Source organism: Nicotiana tomentosiformis, chromosome 2, assembly GCF_000390325.3.
Source record: "Nicotiana tomentosiformis chromosome 2, ASM39032v3, whole genome shotgun sequence".
In the NCBI taxonomy this organism is placed as follows: Eukaryota; Viridiplantae; Streptophyta; class Magnoliopsida; order Solanales; family Solanaceae; genus Nicotiana; species Nicotiana tomentosiformis.
The window spans coordinates 47,542,595-47,565,290 of NC_090813.1; the positions used below are offsets into that span (position 1 = coordinate 47,542,595).

At 39.8% G+C, this 22,696-nt stretch overlaps 1 protein-coding gene across 1 annotated transcript; it reads left to right on the forward strand.

The window, feature by feature from the left end:
- The first annotated feature begins 684 nt into the window (after nucleotides 1-684).
- On the forward strand, nucleotides 685-3,873 carry LOC104104616 (cytochrome P450 87A3-like). Its single transcript, XM_009612752.4, has 9 exons — nucleotides 685-1,294; nucleotides 1,556-1,880; nucleotides 1,996-2,142; nucleotides 2,353-2,607; nucleotides 2,714-2,803; nucleotides 2,956-3,034; nucleotides 3,158-3,264; nucleotides 3,411-3,538; nucleotides 3,619-3,873. Exons 1-9 carry the CDS (start codon nucleotides 1,098-1,100, stop codon nucleotides 3,740-3,742), a joined length of 1,452 nt encoding a protein of 483 aa, XP_009611047.1. The 5' UTR covers nucleotides 685-1,097; the 3' UTR covers nucleotides 3,743-3,873.
- The last annotated feature ends 18,823 nt before the right edge of the window (nucleotides 3,874-22,696 follow it).

The window sequence follows — 22,696 nt, forward strand, 5'->3', positions numbered from 1 at the left end:
TCTGGTTTGGTATGGTAAATTGGTATGAGCATGTTACTGGAGCATTAGCCTTTATGGTGGAGGGATACGTATAGGATGTATTTCTTGTTAAAATAAAAAGGAGAACAATCATTAGATGTAAACACGAATGCCAAGCCTTACAAAGTCACAAGGCAGTTGCAGTTTTAATCTTCGTTAGACTACGTGAGATTTTATTCCCTCCTCCCTGAAACCGCCCTTTTTGGTTTCTTTTTTGCCTCTTGTCGAATGAAGCGTGTAGCATACAACGTTAAATAATAGTACTAAATTTTTTATAAATCAAGCAGTAAAATCAAATGCCAATCGAAATACAACTGCATGTTTAACAATGGTATATATATCCAGCCATTATGTCTGAAATGTTATACTTTCCAGTAAAGAACCGAGCTTTTCATGTTGAAGGTAAATAGAACCGTGCGCGCCTTGTTAACTCAAATATTGGGGGTGATCTGTAGACATTTATTTATCAATTGATTGACTAGATGACAGAGATATTTGCTCTTGAGTGCAATCAACCAATTGCAAAGAGCACGACTATCGTCGTTTAGTTTCATACTTTCCATTTTATTTAGAAGAATTACACATTCACATAATTTAATATAAGAAGACTTTTCCAATTGAGACATAATGCGGAAAGTCAAGTGTTTCAATCCAAATAAACCCTTAATACTCTAATTTCATCGACAGAAACGAGCAGGGAAAAAACGCAAAAGAGTTGGTTTAATTTCCAATTAAAAGAAAGACTCCTGATACGCAAAAGGGGATAAATGCAATGCAATGCAATGCGCATGGTTTGATCAAAAGCAAAATTTTATACGTTTAGCCAAAGAACAAGTTTAAACCGTATGCAAGATACTTTTCACGTGATAACAAGTTGCAGAATATGACACTCTTTTAGTAACACCCACCACAGAATGTTCCGATATACATTCTTGTACTCAATTTTTTTATAACTACATGGCTTTAACTTGATATTATGAGTCATTAGCTTTTGGCAGCACAGAAAGTGTATATATATCTCGGCCTTACAAATGAGTTGGTAAACTAGTTGAAATTTGCATACATATACATACAGAGATATGTGGCTTAGTTTATTGGCAGTAGCATTAATAGTTGTAGGATTCACTCATTGGGTGTATAGATGGAGAAATCCCAAATGCAAAGGGTTATTGCCTCCTGGCTCTATGGGTCTGCCTATTATTGGCGAATCCATTGGGTACTTCTCTTCACATCCTTTGGAAGGAATCCCACCTTTTATTCAGGAAAGAACTGCAAGGTTTGTCAACCTGAAAATGTTCAGAGGATTTTAATTTTATATATAGTCAATGCACTTTAACCTACTAAGGATTTTACTTATATTTACGTCACACACACACAAAAAAAGATTTTACTTATATAGTACTTTAACCGGTTATACTGTATTTTAAGATTACCAAACCAGAGTTACTATTAAAATTACCAGCTGTTATAGGGAATCCTAATCATGGTTTAATTTGAATAAATATGTACTTCTGAAAAAACTTTCTTGATTTTGCAGATATGGGAAGATATTTAAGACTAGTTTAGTTGGGCATCCAGTGGTTGTATCTGCTGATCCTGAAGTCAATTACTATGTCTTCCAACAAGAAGAAGTATTGTTCCAGTGTTGGTACACAAAGAGTGCTATTGAACTCACTGGAAAAGATGGCTTTCTTGACAACAAAGGGACTGTTCATAAGTATCTTAGGAATTTAGTTCTCAGCCTCGTTGGCCCTGATAAGCTAAAACATAACCATATTTCTGAAATTGACCTAAATATTCGTAAACACTTGCATCGATGGGCTGGCCGGGGAGAAGTTGACGTCAAAGAAGCGTCTGAAATTGTGATAATCTCTTAAGCTTTTAGAGAGAACACACTTTTATCTAGTTGATTATATTATGTTTCAACGCGCTCTTCTTTTTGCTAATAGTAGTTAATTTTGATATATATTAATCCAGATGCTAATCACATTTATGGCGGAAAAGATCCTGGAATGTAATGAAGAAAAAGCATTGGAATTGAGAGAGCAGTACAGAGCTTTCATGGGTGGCTTTGTCTGTTTTCCAATTAATCTCCCTGGTACAGCTTATCATGCCTCTTTACAGGTGAAAAGTATTCTGTTGTATCAAAACCTAATATGACAACCTAAGAAATAGAGCTGTAACATGCTATAACCGGTTCACTTGCACCGATATTGTGTAAAAACAATTATATTCAGAATGTATATAATTTAAACTCATGGAAGAATGGGTCACTTTATACATGTATGGTTTAGCTGATTAGACCTAATTAGTTTAAGTTGAACATTTTTTCAGGGGCGTAAAAATGCTATGAAGATGATCAAAGACATAGTGAAGGAGAGAAAAAGATCAAAGGAAAAACGAAACAAACAAGATTTCTTGGATCACCTTCTTTGTGAAGTAGCCAACAAAGAAACAATTCTAACAGAGGAAAATGCCCTGAATACTATCTTCGCAGTATTGTTTGCTGCTTTTGAAACAACATCTGCTGCCATTGCCTTAGGTCTCAAGTTTCTCAATGATCATCCTCAGGTGTTGCCACAACTTATGGTTCGTTCCTGAAAATCTCATTCTCACCTATTTTACTTCTTCCTTGTTTTTTATTTCTCATATTATCTTACACTAAATCTCATATCTCTTTTTCTGCTTCATTTAGGAAGAGCACGAGAACATTGTTAAAAACCGAGAAGACAAAGAGGCCGCGATTTCATGGACAGAATACAAGTCAATGCCATTCACACATAAGGTGCATTTACTTTCCATATTGTATTTGTGCTTTTAACTTAATTTAAATGGTTCAAGGCACTTCTTATATATACTTTTAATAAATTTTGGCTTAATAATGTTATAATCCTGCCTTTGTTTTGTTGTTGCTAAAGATTAAGAACTGAGCTGCAGGTTGTGAATGAAATAGTAAGGCTAGCCAATATCGTGCCAGGAATTTTCCGAAAAGTACTGAAAGATGTCAAAATAAAAGGTGATGAAAATTCATACCATTTCCTAGTCTATTTACTTTTGTAGATATCTGTGTCTATTTATTCATCTGTTTCTTCTTTTATTATTTGGTTTGCTTCATTCTGAAGTCCTTAAATTGTTGCAGGATTTACAATTCCAGCAGGTTGGATAGTGGTAGTATGTCCACCATCAGTTCATCTTGATTCAAATAACTATGAGGATCCCTATGTCTTCAATCCATGGCGTTGGAAGGCAAGAGACATAATATTTATACTTCACATGCTCTCCTTATCATTTCTTGTACTAACATTTTATATATAATGGACTTCTCTTAAACTATATATGGGAATATATATATATATATATATATATATATATATATATAATTATATAATTAGGAGGAAGAACTACATAGTGTATCCAAAAAGTTCATGGCATTTGGTGGAGGTCTCAGACTATGTGCTGGTGCTGATCTTGCCAAGCTGCAAATATCCATTTTTCTCCATTACTTAGTCACCAAGTACAGGTAAATATTTGCCTATTTCAAGTTAAAACTGTTCAATTGTAAAATGATTAGTCACTATGATTTCGTTATTGATTTTTCAGGTGGAGAATGAAAAAAGAAGGGAATATTGTGCGGACACCGGGTTTGTACTTCCTAGATGGATTACACATCCACATCTCTGAATCTGAAAGAAATAAAGAAGATCAAAACCAGTTCATTAGCTAGCTGATGAACAGTTGATAATATTTAAATTTAATGTTATAATGGATGTAATGTATGTTTGACAAGTATGGGCAACAATTGCTTGCTTTGAACTAGTGCAACTGTAATATATGGGACACTAAGTTATTTGTTTATTAGTGGAATTTAGAGGTTCACATCACGGTCGATTTATTTAAAGGGCAACCCATGCACAAATTTAAGGAAGGGTCGCACTACATGGGTGTGACGTAGACAAACTACCTTAACGCAGACGGTAGTGACTGCTTCTATGACTTGAACCAGTGACATATAGATCACATAAAGACAACTTTACGTTGTTCCAATGCTCTCCTCATCGCGGTAGAGTTACTTACTTATACTAATTGATTTTCCTTTCTAAATTAAAAGATTAGCAAAAATTCATTGAAACCTGGAATGCTCATAGGTTAGCATATACCCGCAAGGAGTTTAGATGCTCAATATTTCAGAGTGTCTAAAGCACAATATTAAGTTGGGTTTAAAACCTTTTACAAATTCCATGTGCGCAAAACCATTCACTTGTCGTTCCGGTGAGAAGCTTGATATTCTTGTAAGTTGGAAAGTTATGGCAAATATATGTGATATATTGTTCTTTTAAAAATTGATCGCCTAAAATTTTTTCTGCGTGAAACTGGAACCACCTTGAAATAAAAATGGAACAATCAATCTTGGGGATTTTAATTTTATGTACACTTGTTGGACAAGGTGATTGTAGGATTTAACCTCTAAAAATAGTACAAAATCATTTATTTGTAGGCTTTTGAGATCAAGAGGGGTAAATTGGTAATTTTGAGAAGTGGTGTAGATCACGAAATGCGACCTGCTTTAAAATTCCTTTTTTTTTTTTTGGGTTTGAAATTGCAGAATATTTTAACAGTAGACACCGATATTCTCTGTTTTAGGCAGCCAATTTTTTTTTTTGTTTTTGCTATTCTAGCTTAATTCGAATTAGATTATTTTGCTGGATTGAAAACGCCAATTATCCTAAAATTAAGATTCGCTTATTGTGGTAAATATTTACTTGTAGTATATTTTATTTCAATAGTTTGACGTAATTTTTCTATCGTGTGTGTATTTTCATAATGATGATATTTTTAGAAAATCAATTTTTATTGTTCAGAGTCTTGAAGGGTTATTTTCGCCCATGGTCATCCAACTTATCATTTATTTCACAAAAGTCACTTATCTATTTTTCATCACTTAAAAGTCACTCAACTTTACCTTTATAACTTAAAAGTCATTCTAGTTCATAACCTATAAAATATCCAATAAAATATATGACATGACATTACATTTAATTAAAAAAACTAACAATAATGCCACATAAGCTTAAATAGACCATATCTATTTTAGACCCATTTCTTCCTCAGCTCGATTTCGGTCGATTTTTTGAATATTAGTTTTAATTTATTTTTTATGAAAAACCGACTGAAGTCGGTCGATTTCGTAAAAAAAATTAAAAAATAAAATATTTTGGAAAACCGACCGACTTCAATCTTACATAACATATAAATGTACCACTTACAGACAAGAACAACAAGCTAATAAGAATCTATTCTCACAAATTACTATTTCATTAAAGTCAAAATATTGGTAAGAAACACCCACAATGAAATTGCATAGTAGAAGTTCACTATTAAAAATTCAGCCAAAACCGACCTCGGACAACCGTTCGGTCGGTCAAAAACCGACCGAAAACTCAATCGAAGTCGGTCAGTTTTTTAAAATATTTTATTTTTTAATTTTTTTTATGAAACCGACCGACTTCAGTCGTATTTTTTTGGCGCAAAAATGCGGGAAACTATTTTAGAATACCGCAAAATTTATTTTTTAAGAAACCGACCGAAATCGGTCGGTTTTTCATGTAAAATAAATTAAAACTAATATTCAAAAAAACGATCAAAATCGGGCTGAGAAAGAAATGAGTCTAACTTAGATATGGTCTATTTAAGTTTATGTGGCATTATTGTTAGATTTTTTAATTAAATGTAATGCCATGTCATATTTTTTATAGGATATTTTATAGGTTTTGAACTAGAATGACTTTTAAGTTACGAAGGTAAAGTTGAGTGACTTTTAAGTGATAAAAAATAGATAAATAATTTTTGTGAAATAAATGATAAGTTGGATGACGTTCAGTAAAATTAACCCGAGTCTTGAACTAGCCCTCCTTACAATTAAGGCATATGTAATACTTACAGGACCATGGTTGCTCTAAGCTTCATCATCCTTTTTTGTGACACTTGATGTTGTCCATTTGACATGGAATCTGACACTCTTCCTCGTCTAACAATACCAATTAATTGTGTGATAAACTAAAATATACTTCCAATTGCCAAAGAGGAAAAATTGGCTTTTCTACAGTAGCTTTTCCAGCAGTTTCATTTAGATTGATTTACAATTGATTAATCCTGGCTTAATTTCCCGGATATTTGGTCTGTAGTATCAAAATTTTCCTGTATTTCATCGTAACATTGTCACATTTTTATTTAACGTATTAAAAGAAAAGAGCGAAACTTTCTTCATAAATATGATCTCTCTTGCCAATGTGAATTGTTTCTTTTTCTGTTTTTACTCAATTTAATTAAAATCTCACCTTCTAAAACTTTTTGACGTACTTAATACAATCTTATTTTGTACTTGTACTGCTAGGTGGAAGAAATGTAGATTTCCTCCAATAAGAACCCAAGGGAAGGAATATTGCTAATGTCGTTGTTTTGAAAGGTGAAACAGTGACGATGTCGTTTTCAAGCAACAGAAACCTTAGAAATTCGTTTTAACCACTACAGTTTAGGTGGGGGATATTTATAGAAGACTTCTACCGATAAATATTGCAAGAATCCGGAAAACTTTTTCGCATGTCTAATATGAATAAAAGTGAGTGTTCAAGCAGCCCTATCAATTCGTAATTTTTATGTAACATGGACTGAATAATTAAGCTAAGAGTTGGAACTCAACAACCATGTTTAAGACATAACGATAGAGTCTCGTGTCCTAAAATAATGGTTAGAAGTTGCAGTCTCTATTGGTGCTACTGCATTGTTGAAAACACTAAAAATCCTTATTTTCTCTCATTCCTAACCACTCTTCCAAACCACGCAAATTAACTGAGCAACCACCACATTTCTCCTATACCACCACTTCTTATTAATAACCACATCAAAATGTTTCTCCTATGTTCTCTTAAATACCAATGGCTTTCAAGAAATTGCTGATCTCAATCTCTACTTTCAAAGATATATTGATGTTGAAGTTGATTCAAGCCATCAATCAGAATAAATCAAGAGTACATGAAGTGGCTAGACTAGGTGAAAACTGGTGTTGTGTGTGCTTGTCAAAGTTGGAAGATGGAGATGACAATAGAGTTTTGCCTTGTTTGCATGAATTTCATCGTGATTGTGTTGATAAATGGTTAAATGGTGACCGGAAAACGTGTCCGGTTTGCCGGTTTTCGATGGAAGATGGAAGGAAATTATCTATCAAAACAGAGGCCGCGTTAACAGAGGAGATGGTCATTTGGTTTTCCTCTTTTCATGTTGCTGGCTTCTGATCAAAACTGTACAGAATAATAACATGTTGATAATGTTGCAGTGGAGGAGTTGTGACAAAGCTAACAACATCCTTGCTTAAAGCATTTCTTAGTTACATGGCACTATATTTTGTTAATCTTACAAAAGATTGTTGTCTGAAAAAGAAAAGGGAAATACACAATACTTCAGTAACAATTCTCACCCATTTGTTTGGGGTGCATTTTATCTTTAGTTTTAATTGTACACCTTTGATAGTTTAAGTGGACAAAAGTCTTGTATAAGAGTTTTTTCGATTCTTAGCATTATTCACTCGAGCAACCGGCGGAAACCAACATCCTCTTAGTTACACTAAACATTCAATAATATGTCAACTTATTATGATCTGATTCAGGGCTTAAATTATTAACCAATTTCTGTAAAACTTATTAGTTGATTGACTTGAGTTATTTAAAAACTACTGTAATTTGAACTGGAAAGGGCCAATTATGGGAGCAAACTCATTATAAAGCGCTAGACTAATCTCATGACTAACATAACTAATTGGGAAAGACCAATTACGAAATAAAGTCATTATATAATTGTTTACCCAGAAATTTGAGTAACAATTAAACTTATTTAGTGGTTTTAAGGATACGTGATTTAATCCAATACCAATTGATAAACAAGGAATTGAATAGATAATATGAATAATAAAATAAATCAAACCAGTGTTCTAGCAGAGCTTTCGACCTTGATTCGAGATGGTCTCGAGGTTGGATAAGGAAAACAGTAAAGAACAGAAAAATAAACAATGATGAACAGTAATAGATAGTAAGTGAAATAGAGAGCAGCGTGTTTTTGTATATATTTCTCAGTCAAAAATCCCCTTACAAATGAATGAGGTCCCTCTTTATATAGTAAAGGAATCCTAAATAAGGTACAATTCTTATGACGAAAACAAATCCCATGATTGACGTCAATAACTGCTTGATTCGATCTGTTCCGGGATTTCCGCCGAGATCTTCGGTCGGTTGCTAATATTTCGTCATTCAGTTATTACGCCTTACTCGAAGTCGGTCATGCTCGGTCTCGATCTTCAACGAGCACTTAGATCTTCATGCTCCATACTTTGCCATTGAGCTCGAGCCTGGTCTATTACTAGCTTACTCTCGAGGCAGCTCCTCGTGCCTATGAAATCTGATATGCCCGATTTCGACCGTATACAGATAGTCCCCGCGTTTCATGGAATAAAATGATAAGAAACGGTTTGAGCCTTGATTTTCCGAAACCTCGATCATGACGTCGTCCTTATGACGTAAGTGATGGATGTGATTGAAACGTCCCGTCAATTCAGTTCCCCAAATCATTAATGCTTGTCAGTTAGCGGTCGGCCACTAAAGCCACCAAACTGTCGCAGTAAACCTATAAATACCCGCTCCTTCATTGAATCAAACTTTACTTTTGCTCTAACCAAACCTCTAAGTATTCTCACTCTTTTCGTCTCCTCCTTTTCGTCATCTGTAGAGCCACCGTCGTTAGCACCGAAACCACCAGTTTTTCATCTTTCTTTGCTCTTCTTTACTATACAAATGGCGAAAACCTCAATGACTGTACCGCAGAAGGAGAAAGCTTCTTGCTCCTCTTCCCGGTCGTCCGACGGCAAGGCGCCGGTGGAGCCGCTTCCCCATGAATATATTCCCGGCCCGTGTACTCTAAAATCCAACTTCAAGGTCGAAAACCCTTCATCGATCCCGAGCCGATGTGAGCATGTGTCGATGTACATGTGCTCAATATCGAAGAGCCACCTCGAGGCTGTGAAGAGGGACTGCAACTGGGGTCCCGAGGTCGTGGTGCAAATTCCTGCTCCCGAAGAGAGCATCACCGCTTATGTGGAGGGGTTCTTAAGTGTTTATACTTATCCCTTCACATTGGGTCCCCTCGACCCAGTGATTATTGATCTCTGTAAAAGATATTAGGTCACCCTCGGCCAAATCCACTCCTCTCTATAGCGCATAGTAATCATGCTGCGCTTCTTCTCTAGCAAGGCCGGGGGGCTATAGTTTACTCTAAATCACCTCATGCGGTTGTACCGGCCTCGAATCTATCGAGGACTAATCAGGCTCCAACGCCAGACAACGAAGGCCTTGATCTCGAGCATCGACGAGGACAGGGATCGGGGTTGGATGAGCCATTTTATACGGGTGAGGACCTGCGACATTATCTCGGAAGAGAAGATGTCGTTCCCTAAGGAGTGGAACTTCAACCGTAAGTGATCTTTTAAACTTTGTTCTTCGTACCTTCTTCGACTTCGCCTGATATCCCCTTTCGATATGCAGCTATTCCTTGGATGCCTCAAGCGGTACCTGACCGCAAAGATTGGGTAGCCTCAACTTCCACATATGCCGAACGCGCATGGTGTGATTTGGCAAAGAGCAGATGGGAGGCCAAGAACCATGGTAAGGATCTCCTTTTTCATGTTCTGAAACACTTTTTATACTCCATTCATCATTAATTTTATTTCATGCAGGCCTGACCAAGGATGCCATTTTGAGGCCTTCAAGTGGCGAGGAAGAAACCAAGTCCCCGGTTCCGAAGCCGGGGGAAGACAAGAATAGGAAAACTGCCTCGCAGTCCAAGGACCCCAAGCCCAAACCTCAGAGGGTGAGGAGGAAAGTAATCGCTCTTGCGATGGACTCGCTCCAAAAACTGAGAGACGAAGAAGAGGAAAATGCCTCGATACTGACGGTCCGACCTAGGAAAGCCGTCGAGGGCACCAAATTTTCTGAGCCGACGGCGGTTGCTAAAATCAAGCCTCGTGTCGAGGAGGCTTCCAAAAATAAATCGCGTGAGGATCCCGAATTATCAGAGGTCGAGACCGTTTCTCGGCCATCTGCAACTACACCGGACGGGGCCGGTTCTGAGACCCCGAAGATTGATCAGAGCATTCCGAGCGACTTGCTCGGGACCATGACAGTAGGCCACTTGCCTTCTCTTCCGACCTTTTCTGAGGAGGCACTAAGGGAAGCTCGAGAGTTGAAGACCCCTGATATAGGCGGAGACTCTAGTGTAGGGGATCCCTTTCAAGATTGCTTTACTAGAGTCGATGATGCTTCTGATATCGGTAACGCTTCTATCCTTTTAGAAGAGGCCCAACGTCTCTTATCTCAGGTAAGAATCAGTTTACTGCACTTCTTTTCTTTACTTTTTTTTCTTTTTCTCTAAATCTAACTTGTGTTTTCCTTTTTTGCATAAGCCTTCACCAAGTTTTGAGCTGACCTCAGCCAGTGTGAAATCGAGCTCCAAAAGGTCTCGGAGGAGAGGAACGCTCTGAAGCTTCTTTGCGGCCAAAAATACGAAACCATAAAGGACCTTCAAGCGGATTTAGCCAAGGCTCACGAGGAAGAGGTCGAGCTAGAAAAGCAGGTGAGCATCCTTTTGATAAAGTACGGACTCGACCCAACTGTGGAGGCTAATACTTTATTATCTCAGTTGCAGCAAAAAGTTGAAAGGATCGAGCTGCTTCGGGGAGAAGTCGATCAGGTAAAGGCTGATTGTGAACGGTAAAAGGAGAATATGGACCGCCTGGCTACGGAAAAAGAAACTACCTTGGCCAAACTATCATCGGCCGAGGTTCAACTTCGGGGCGTCAAAGAGAAAAGTTCGGCCCAAGCCAAGAGGATCGAGGAGATTGAAACCGGGCTTGCTAAGGCCAAGGCGAAGATCGAGAAGGCAAAGGTCATGGCGGACAAGTCCATTGCCATATACCGGTCCGATGCTGAGGCTGCTCAAATGCAACTAAGGGAGGCTTCTGACCGAGAGCAATGGATCATTGACTCGGCAAAGTGTCAATCCCGGAGGGAAACCCTCGAGGAAATCTATACTTGAGGTATTGACCTCTCCGAGGAGATAGCCCGTGCCAAGGTGCTTGAAGCTGAAGCCAAGCAGCTTGCCTCCTTCGATGACGAAGATGATGATGAAGAAGGCAGTCGAGGCGGATCCGATGAGGGGCCTAAATGGGAAGTTGCTCCAGGAGAAGAGGTCGAAACCGGCCGTAGTTAGGGATTAATTTCTCTTTTTGTAAGACCTTGATCGGTCTTTTGTACATAATATTTTTTACCAATATATAATAGAAAAACTTCTCTTGAATGTCTTCTCAGTTTTATGTTCAAACGTGTTTTGTGCTTTTGCCTTGTGAAAATTTTGTTGTTGCAGCTTCTGTAATCGAGCGAACACTAATTCGAACTTTAGAATAAACCCTTAGGTTTTTTAGATGCGCAAGGGCGAGTACCCGAACTCAATAATATGTTCGAGATTTCGAATGGCTTGATCGATGCCATGACTGCACTGTTTTTATAACCAAGTTCGAGTATGTTTCGAACTTAGCATAGAGTAAACCCTTAGGTTTTTTTTATCTAATAATGGGTAATTTTCAAACTTACAGTAACATACCCCTTAAGGTTTTATGTCGGATCCTTGAGCTAAATTCAAGTCAACTTTATTTGAACTCGGAATAGTGGAACCCTTAGGTCCGAGTTGAGTGGGAACAAAGTCTCGAACTCTAAATGTATTGGCCCTTAGGCCCTTTTAGGCTGGGCCCTGTTAAAAATAGTTTGATACCTCTTAAGGCTTTTCGAGGGCTAATTTTATCAAAACCCTTTTGATTATTTGCCGAGGGTAGCCTTTTTAATCGATGTTTTAGAGAATTTGAAGGCCTATCGTTATTGTGGAATTTGGACGTCTCCGAGCCGCGTTATTTAGGTCGTAGCCTTTAGTTTGGACGTAACCTTCGGGTATGTATTTTGGCCATAGACTTCGGGTATGCCTCTTGGGCTTATTTTCCAATAACATTTCGAACTAGTTTGGAATGTCAGTCCCCGAGAATGGTGGTCTTGGCCTATAGATCGAGGGGTGCCTCTTTGAGGTCTTATGAATTTGAGTTTAGATAACTCGAATATGCCTATCATCGATGGTAGTTCCCGAGTGTATATTTACACTTTGACTCTTGAGCCGTTTCTTACAATATCATAAGCATGAGGTTTGTATAGCAGAGGATTTTCTTCGAGACACAAAATGTTTAAATGAAGAGAGAATGCTTCTTTGAATAGTTTATACATGCGCACATGTTTTGCCATCGGGGCTCGACTAATTTAAATGGACACAGTTCTCTTGACCGTTTGGCCCATTACAAAGCTTCCCTATCAAGGCCCTTTGACATGAAGTACTATTCTCGAGAATACAACATCCGAGGGTGATGCCCTCCAGTATTCAAGGTTGATTGCAAAGAAGCCTTGGATACTGTTGAATTGTCCTCAGGTAGCACATAATTGTTGCCTCGTTAAAAACTTCACCGGAAAAACCCATTTGGGATAAAAATCGTTCTAAGAAAAAAAGAGTGCAACACGTACTTTAAAACCCGAGGTCCCGATGTCTTTGGTCGAACTCCTGCAATGAGTTAGCGCCGAATATACATAAGCGAAAGAAGGGAGAAAGTTATACCTTAACAATAATATCGTTTGAGAAGTGATATGTTCCAGTTGCTTGACAGTGGTTCGCTGTCCATCGTTCCGAGTTTATAAGACCCTTTTCCGACTATATCAACTATATCAAGGACTTGATAGGGTCCTTCCCAATTCGGGCCGAGCTTCCCTTCATTAGGATCTCGAGTGTTGATGGTGACCTTCCTTAGGACTAAGTCCCCTACCCTGAAGTGGCAAAGGTTGGTTTTTCTATTATAATACCTTTTGATTCGTTGTTTTTGTGCAGCCATTCGAACGAGTGTCGCTTCTCATTTTTCATCTAATAATTCGAGGCTAGTATTCCTAGCCTTATGGTTCGATTCCTTCGTTGCATGTCGAAACCTGACGTTGGGTTCTCCGACTTAGATTGGAATCAAAGCTTCGAAGCCATATACTAAGGAAAATGGAGTTGCCCCTGTACTGGACTTCGATGTTGTTCGATATGCCCAAAGGACCTCGGGTAGAATTTCTCTCCACTTCCCTTTAGCTTCGTTCAACCTTTTCTTCAGGTTTTGGATGATAGTCTTGTTCGTCGATTCGGCCTGTCCGTTCCAACTAGGGTGATACGGAGTTGACAATATCCTTTTCATTTTATGCTCTTCGAGAAATTTCGTCACTTTACTGCCGATAAATTGTTTACCATTGTCGCATACTATTTCTGTGGGTATCCCAAATCGATACATGATATGATCCCAGATGAAGTCTATAACCTCTTTTTCTCTCACTTTATCGAATGCCTGTTCTTCAACCCATTTAGAGAAATAGTCAGTCATAAATAAAATGAACTTAGTTTTACCTGGGGCCGATGGAAGAGGACCGACGATATCCATCCCTCATTTCATGAATGGCCATGAGGATAGGACTGAATGAAGTTGTTCTCCGGGCTGATGGATCATTGGTGCAAACCTTTGACATTTATCATATTTTCGAACAAAATCCTTAGTATCGTTTTCTATGCTATCCTAGTAGTATCATGCTCTAATGATTTTGTGAATCAGCGATTCGGTGCCGGAGTGGTTCCACAAGTACCTTCATGGACCTCTAGTAAAACATAATCGGTGCCTCCTGGTCCTAAGCACACTGTCAATAGTCCATCGAATGTTCTTCTGTATAATTTTCCATCTTCTGCCAATGTGAATCGAGCAACTTTGGTTCGTAGGGTTCTCGACTCTTTAGGGTCCGATGGGAGATTTCTATTCTTCAAGTATTCAATATATTTATTCCTCCAATCCCAGGTTAAGCTTGTAGAGTTTATCTCGGCATGACCTTCCTCGATCACAGATTTCGAGAGTTGAACGACAGTCCCCGAGCTGATCTCATCTTCCTCGACCGATGACCCCAAGTTTGCAAGTGCATCGGCCTCACCGTTTTGTTCTCGAGGTACATGCTGTAAAGTCCATTCCTTGAAACGGTGCAAAGTTACCTGCAGCTTGTCCAAATACCTTTGCATTCTATCCTCTCGAACTTCGAAGGTTTTGTTTACTTGGTTCACCACCAGTAAAGAGTCACACTTGGCTTCAATGACTTCTACCCCTAAGCTTTTAGCTAGCTCGAGACCTGCAATCATGGCCTCGTACTCGGCCTCATTGTTAGTAAACCTAGAAGTAGATTGCATAATAGTGCTACCTGTGGGCGGCTTCAAAATGATGCCTAGCCCGGATCCCTTCACATTTGAAGCACCGTCTGTGAAAAGGGTCCATTCCCCTGATGACGTACCTGATTTTAACAAGAGTTCCTTTTCAACTTCAGGTACGAGGGTTGGCGTGAAATCGGCCACGAAGTCCGATAATATTTGAGACTTGATGGCCGTCCGAGGTTGATATTCGATGTCGTACCCACTGAGTTCGACGACCCATTTGCCTAATCGACCCGACAGTTCGGGCTTGTGCAAAATATTATGAAGTGGGTAAGTGGTTAATACGCATACTGGGTGATATTGAAAGTATGGTCTTAACTTTCTAGAGGCGCTTATTAGTGCAAGTGCTAATTTTTCTAAGTGTGGATATCTAGTTTCTGCTTCTCCTAAGGTTCGACTTACATAATAAACGGGAAATTACATACCTTGCTCTTCTTAAACTAGGATACCACTTACCGCGATTTTCGATACTACCAAGTACAAGTAAAGCTTCTCATCTACCTTTAGAGTGTGAAGCAGTGGTGGGCTTGATAGGTATCGCTTCAACTCTTCCAATGCCTGTTGGCATTCCGGGGTCCAAGCGAAATCGTTCTTCTTTTTGAGTAAAGAGAAAAATCTGTAGCTTCGATCCGATGACCTCGAAATGAATCGACCTAAGGCAGCTATCCGCCCAGTTAGCCTCTGTACGGCTTTTACACTGTCCACGATGGCGATGTCTTCGATGGCCTTGATTTTATCGGGGTTGATCTCGATTCCCCAATTCGATACCATGAAGCCAAGGAACTTGCCCGAACCAATCCCGAAATCATATTTCTCGGGGCTGAGCTTCATGTTGTATTTCTGTAAAATCTCGAATGTTTCCTGCAAATGAGCCAAATGGTCCTATGCGCGTAGGGACTTAACTAGCATGTCATCAATATAAACCTCTATTGATTTACCTATTTGTTCTTTGAACATTTTATTCACTAGGCGTTGTTAAGTAGCTCCTACATTTTTTTAGCCCGAAGGGCATTACATTATAACAATATGTTCCATACTTGGTGATAAATGAAGTCTTTTCTTGGTCTTCCGGGTTTATTTGGATTTGATTGTATTCGGAATAGGTATCGAGAAAAGTAAAGATCTCATGGCCGGTCGTAGCATCGATCATGCGATATATGTTAGGCAGTGGAAAAGAATCTTTGGGGCACGCATTGTTTAAATCCTTATATTCTACACACATTCTAAGTTTATCCCCTTTTTTAGGGACTACTACATTGGCTACCCACTCGGGATATTTCACCTCCCGAAAGGATCCTATTTTGAGAAGTTTAGTTACCTCGTCCTTTATGAATGCGTGCTTTACTTTGGAGGGTCTTCTCTTTTGCTTCACCGATTTGAATCTAGGGTCCAGGCTCAGCCGATGTGTCGTTACCTCCGGTGAAATCCTTGTCATGTCTAAATGGGACTATACAAAACAATCTATGTTATCAACAAGAAATTGAATAAGTTTTTTCCTGAGTTCGGGGGTTAATCCCGTTCCGAGGTATACCTTTCGCTCGGGCAGGTACTCGATCAATACAACCTGTTCCAGCTCTTCGACCGTTGATTTGGTGGCGTCAATATCTTCGGGAGCAACAAAGTTCGAGGGGTCAGAAAATCCTCCTCTTTTTCTTCTATCTCCCGCTTCCCTGATTTGGTCGAGGCTGATGGCGGTGATTGCTATTTCACTTCCTATTTATATTTGATGTTCGACCTTTCCGAGGCTGATAGTGTCAAAATCAGTGTTACCTCATCGACTGCAAACATTTCCTTTGCAGCATGCTGCTCCCCGTATACTGTTTTTACACCGTCTGAAGTCGGACATTTTATCATTTGGTGGAGTGTCGAAGGGATTGCTCTCATATTGTGGATCCAAGGCCTTCCGAGTAGGGCATTGTACCTCATGTCGCCCTCGATCACGTGGAACTTAGTATCTTTAATGGTTCCAGCCACGTTCACCGGTAGAATAATCTCCCCTTTAGTTGTTTTACTGGCCATATTGAAGCCGTTTAGGGACCGAACTGCGGGCACCATTTGATTTTGTAGGCCGAGCTGTTTTACGACCCTCGATCGGATGATATTCGCCGAGCTACTTGTATCCACTATAACACGCTTAACTTGAACTTTATTTAATAAGATAGAAATTACCAGAGTGTCTTTGTAGGGCTGAAAAATGCCTTCTGCTTCTTCGTCGTTGAATGATAAAGTGCTTTCGGCACATAATCCCGGGTTCGTTTTTCCCTAGTGATTGATACCTTAGTGCGTTTGAATATTGGTCCCTGTGGAATGTCGACCCCACCGACGATCATATGAATGACATGTTGGGGTTCCTCCTGTTCATTTTTCCTGTTGGTGTCTCTTTCTCTGAAATGATTCTTGGCTCGATCGCTGAGGAACTCTCGAAGGTGGCCCTCATTGAATAGACGGGCTACCTCATCCCTTAATTTCCTGCAATCCTCGATTTTGTGACCATGCGTGCCATGATACTTGCATATCAAATTTGGGTTTCTTTGAGAAGGATCAGTTTGTATGAGTCTAGGCCACCTAGTATCTTTGATCCTTTCAATTGCCAATACAATGCCTGATGCATCAATGCTAAAGTTATATTCCGATAACTGAGATGCTTCTGTGGGATCGATGTACTGGTCAAAACCACTCTTGCTCATAAGTCCCCGAGAATTTTGTCTTCGATCACTTCTCCGATCGTTCCGGGCGGAACTGCGTCCTGAACTATTATCCTTATTGTTCCTTCGATCTACGGTATATGGTTGATATCGATCTCTGTTTGACATTGGCTCCCTGTCGATGTCCCTTTGATTTTTAATTGCCGACCTATTTGGATGTGCTGAACCGGAAGGAGCTCCCAATTGATCGTCCTCTGCCCTGATCTTCGATTGGTATCGATTGTGCACATCTGCCCAAGTTACAGCTGGATATTCGATCAAATTTTGTTTCAACTGACATGATGCTGCCGAACTCCGCTCGTTCAACCTTTGGGCGAAAGCTTTAACAGCCCAATTATTTGTGACCGGTGGCAACTCCATGCGTTCCATTTGAAATCGGGACACGAACTCCCTCAACATTTCATTATCCCTTTGTCTTACCTTGAAAAGGTCTGATTTCCTCGTTGCGACCTTTATGGCCCCGTCATGTGCCTTTACGAAAGAATATGCTAACATGGTAAATGAGTCGATGGAATTTGGTGACAGGTTGTGATACTAAATCATTGCTCCCTTCGAAAGGGTCTCCCCGAATTCTTTCAACAGCACAGATTCAATTTCATCATCCTCTAAATCATTGCCCTTGATGGCGCATGTATATGAAGTAACATGCTCGTTGGGATCAGTGGTACCATTATATTTGGGTATGTCTGGCATACGAAACTTCTTTGGAATAGGCTTCGGAGCCGCACTTGGAGGAAAGGGTTTTTGTACAAACTTCTTTGAATCTATCCCCTTCAAGATTGGCGGTGCCCCCGGTATCTGATCAACTCGAGAGTTGTATGTCTCCATTTTTTTTATCGTTGGCTTCAATTCTCTTCTCCCCTGATTCAATTCTTTTTGTGAGCTCCTCCAGCATTTTAATTATCGTAGGATCAGTCCCCGATTCGTTACCATTCGGCCTCTTCGGTACTGGCTCGGCACGGCAAGTAATTTCCGACTCGACCCTATTCGGAGCTCTATGTTTAATTTGTAACTGAGCAATAGCGGCTTGCTGAGCCTGAAGCATCTCAATTTTTACTTGGAGACTGACTCCCTCGTCTCCTCTACCGTGTGTTCCTTGGCCACTAGATCGGCCTTCTCTGCGTACACTCCCATCGAGATCTGCGCCTAGGTATGCATTTAGAGCAACGTGCGAATTGACATCGGTGGGGTTGGCGACCGGTGCTCCCCCGTGAGTAGCCTGTGGTACTTCGATTCCTGGAGCAAATACATTTTCGTTTTCACCATGAAATTCGAGGCCATTGTCACCGTGTGTGGATGCGTTTTGTGAGGTTGACATGTTTTAACTGAAAGCAAAGATACTTGACAAGAACAAGCGTAAAATAGTGTGTTTCACCAGAATCAGTACTGAAAAATTACTATTATCCTTAGCCCCACTGTGGGTGCCAAACTGTTTACCCAGAAATTCGAGTAACAATTAAACTTATTTAGTAGTTTTAAGGATACGTGATTTAATCCAATACCAATTGATAAACAAGGAATTGAATAGATAATCTGAATAATAAAATAAATCAATAATAGTAAGTGAAATAGAGAGCAACATTTTTTTAAATATATTTCTCAGTCAAAAATCCCGTTACAAATGAATTGAGTCCCTCTTTATATAGTAGAGGAATCCTAAATAAGGTACAATTCTTATAACGAAAACAAATCCCATGATTGGTGTCAATAATCGCTTGATTCGATCTGTTCCGGGATATGCGCCGAGATCTTCGGTAGGTTGCTAATATTTTTCCATTCCGTTATTACGCCTTACTCGAAGTCGGTCATGCTCGGTCTCGATCTTCAGTGAGCACTTCTGTAACGACCCGATCGGTCGTTTCGGGAGTTATAACCCCATTTCCCCCATTTCTGTTTCCTTTAGTCTCTTAAGCTATATTATGATATACCAGGTTATTTGGTTCGGGGCCGAAGTGGTTTCGGAGTGGAATGAGACACTTAGTCTCTTATTTAGAACCTTAAGTTGGAAAAGTCAATCGGATGTTGACCTATGTGTAAATGATCTCGGAATTGAATTCTGATGGCTCAGTTAGCTCCGTTAGGTGATTTTGGACTTAGGAGTGCGTCCAAAATGTGATTTGGAGGTCCGTGGTAGAATTAGGCTTGAATTGGCGAAATTGGAAATTTGGCGATTTTTGGTCGGTGTGAAAAATTTGATATCGGGGTTGGAATGGAATTTCGGAAGTTGGAATGGGTTCGTAGCATCATTTGTGACGTGTGTGCAAAATTTGAGTTCATTCGGACGTGGTTTGGTTGGTTTCGGCATCGGTTGCCGAATTTGAAAATTTATAAGTTCTTAGGCTTGAATCCGAGAGAAATTTGTTGATTTAACGTTGTTTTGAGTGATTCGAAGGTTCGACTAAGTTGGTATGTTGATATATGACTTGTTGGTATTTTTGGTTGAGGTCCCGAGGGCCTCGAGGTGATTCCGGGTGGTTAACGGATTTGTTAGAGTTGGAAAATGCAGCTGAGGCTGCTGCTACTGCTATTTTCACACATGCGGAAGAAAGAGTTGCAGGTGCCGCTGGTGCGCGTGGGGAGGTCGCAGGTGCGGGCAATGCTGGGCTAGGCAGGTTGCGCATGTGCGAGTTGGAGGTCGCATCTGCGAGCCCGCAGGTGCGAAACCTGGGGCGCAGATGCGGAATGGGAGACACTGGGCAGGCTTCGCAGAAGCGGAGGAAACGCACAGGTGCGGTCCCGCAGGCGCGGAAAAAGAGCTCGCAGGTGCGAAAAACCTAGGCAGAAACCATAAATAGAACCCTTCGCGAATTTGGTTCATTTCCACCATTTTCAAGTTGGTTTGTGGAGCTTTTGGAGTGATTTTTGAAGGGTGATTCAAGGGCTATCAGTGAGGTAAGTTGCTTGAGCCCTAATACTTGTATATATGGTGATTTTTCATTGTTTAGTCATTGTAATTAGTGAAAATGAGGGGTTAGGGCTTGGGAGTTTAGAAGAAGTAATTTAAGGATTTGAAGCACCAAACGATATCGGATTTTGATGAATTTGGTATGGTTAGACTCGTGAGTAAATGCGCTTTATAGTTTTGTAAATTTTGTCGGATTTCGTGACGTGGGCACGGGGGCCGGGTTTGAGCCAATTTCGGATTTTGGTCTAATTTGATAGTTTTTCATGTGGAATTCATTCCATTAGCGTATATTGATAGTATTGTACTGATTGTGAATAGATCTGGAGCATTTGGAGGCCGAGTCCAGAGGCAAGAGCATTGTGGGGTAGAGATTTGACCGGTTTGAGGTAAGTAACGATTGTAAATCTAGTCCTGATGGTATAAAATTCCGAATTTTGTATCATTCTACTATTTTTAGTGACGCACATGCTAGGTGACGGTTTTGTGGGCGTGCACTGTTGGGGATTTGTGACTTGGTCCATCCCGTAGCAACTGTAAAGTTGCATACTTTGTTGAAACCATATGATACTTATATGTTTTAGAAAGTATTTCTGTAAATTGGGTTAAATGCCATATTTGGGCCTTGCGCCAATGTTGTTTGGACCCTTACGGGCTGTTTCTTACCATCCTCTCATTGTTTTCGATTGAAAATCTATACTCAGTCATGTTTGTATTTGTTTACCGCATAACTCAGTTTTATGACTCTATTTTGATGCATATAAATGTTTTGGGCCGAATACCCTTGAATTACTGAAATGCCCAAGTGGCTTGAGAGGTTTATGACTGAGTGAGACCGAGGGCCTGATTTGTGAGGATGAGTGTGGATCGGGGCTGCCCGCCTACAACATATTTTATTATTATAGCACGTGAGTTGTCCGTGCAGATTATAGCGCTTGGGCTGAAGGAGCCCCTCCGGAGTCTGTACACACCCCCAGTGAGCGCAGGTACCTACTGAGTGATAGTGTCGAGTGCCGAGTGCTGAGTGACTGGGATGCATGAGTAATTGTGAGGTATGCCCGAGTGGCAAGAGTGATTGTGAGGTATGCCCGAGTGGCAAGAGTGATTGTGAGGTATGCCCGAGTGGCACGAGTGACTGCGAGGTTTGCCCGATGGGCTGTATATGAGTGATGTTTTGCCCGAGAGGCTGTTTATGATTTCATCATTTTTGCTCACATTTATATTTTTCCTCTGTTTGAAAACTATTGAAAAATATTTTTAAATGATTTTTACTGGAACTGGGTTTAAACGAAGTATTTTGATTCAAATCCTGATTTTAAAGCATGTGGTATTTTACTGAGATTTCCTGATATGAACGTTATATGCTTTATTGCTCGTCACTACTGCTCAGTCTTTATTTATTGTTGTTACTTACTGAGTTGGCGTACTCACGTTACTCCCTGCACCTTGTGTGCAGATCCAGGTGTAGCTCGACACGGTAGCAGTTGTTGATTATTTTGGTTGCAGATTTTTTCGGGGATAGCAAGGTAGCTGCTTGGCGACCGCAGCCCCTGCTCTTCTCCCTCTTATCTTCCTCTAGTTGTATTTAGCTATTTTCCAGGCTGAGTTAGCCTTGATATTGTTAGACAGATTGTAGTAGATGCTCATGACTAGTGATACCCCGATGTCGGGCTTTTTCTTCCACACTTTTATTTTGATTTGAACTCGTTTACTAAGGGTTTTATGTTAAATAACGTTGAAATTTTCTTTGAAATGAAAATATCGGTTTGTTTTGGAAATGAGTCGGCTTGCATAGTTTCACGATAGGCGCCATCACGACAGGGGTTAGTTTGGGTCGTGACAATTTCGATCTTCATGCTCCATACTCCGCCATTGAGCTCGAACCTAGTCTATTACGAGCTTATTCTCGAGGCAGCTCCTCGTGCCTATGAAATCTGACATGCCCGATTTCGATCATATTCAATAATGTTAGACCAATCTGATTGGGAAAAGGAAACCTCCTATTAAGCTGCTGACCTAACACTTCAAATTTATTCCAAAAGGCAGAGATTAAAGAGGCGCTAAGAAAATACTGCCACAAAAGAGGAAGAAGGAGAGGAAAAGTTACTTTCCCTTTAAAGAATTGGGATTGTCCAAGACTTTGAATTGGATCACTCCCCTACCAATTTCGGTGAAGCGATTATCAATTTCCGGTCTGCTTTATCTTTATCGTCAATTTGCTATCGCCAACCTATTACTTTCTCTTTAGAGGAAAAGTTAATAAACTGATAGGACAGAAGAATATAACTTTACTGTTTGACCTTTTCTTTGGCTTTTAACTAAAACAAGTTGACTGAGATAAATCATAAGTATTCTAAACTCCTTTAACGTCAACAGGATGAATTGCTTTTTCCTATTAATTGAAAAGGGAACAAATAATGTCAAATAAGAGAAGACCAAACAAATATACAAAAGAAATAATCCACAACTTCTTGCTTTTCCTAATTTCTCCTCATTTTCTCTCTTTTAATTTGGATAAATTCTTTTTTGTAACTCCCAAAAAGCTTTCACAAATTCTCTCGTAATTACCCTTCCTAGTAGGCGACATTACGCCCTTTAGTATTCTCGTTAAAATTGAGTTAAACTAATGTTTCGGCAGTTAACTTGTGAATTTACCGGGAATTAAAAAGCA

Excerpts from the sequence above, each read along its gene's own strand:
- LOC104104616 (XM_009612752.4), top strand. The coding sequence starts at position 1,098 with ATGTGGCTTAGTTTATTGGCAGTAGCATTAATAGTTGTAGGATTCACT. Across the intron at positions 2,143-2,352 it reads CTTATCATGCCTCTTTACAG|GGGCGTAAAAATGCTATGAA; the intron begins GTGAAAAGTATT and ends ACATTTTTTCAG. Across the intron at positions 2,804-2,955 it reads CAATGCCATTCACACATAAG|GTTGTGAATGAAATAGTAAG; the intron begins GTGCATTTACTT and ends ACTGAGCTGCAG.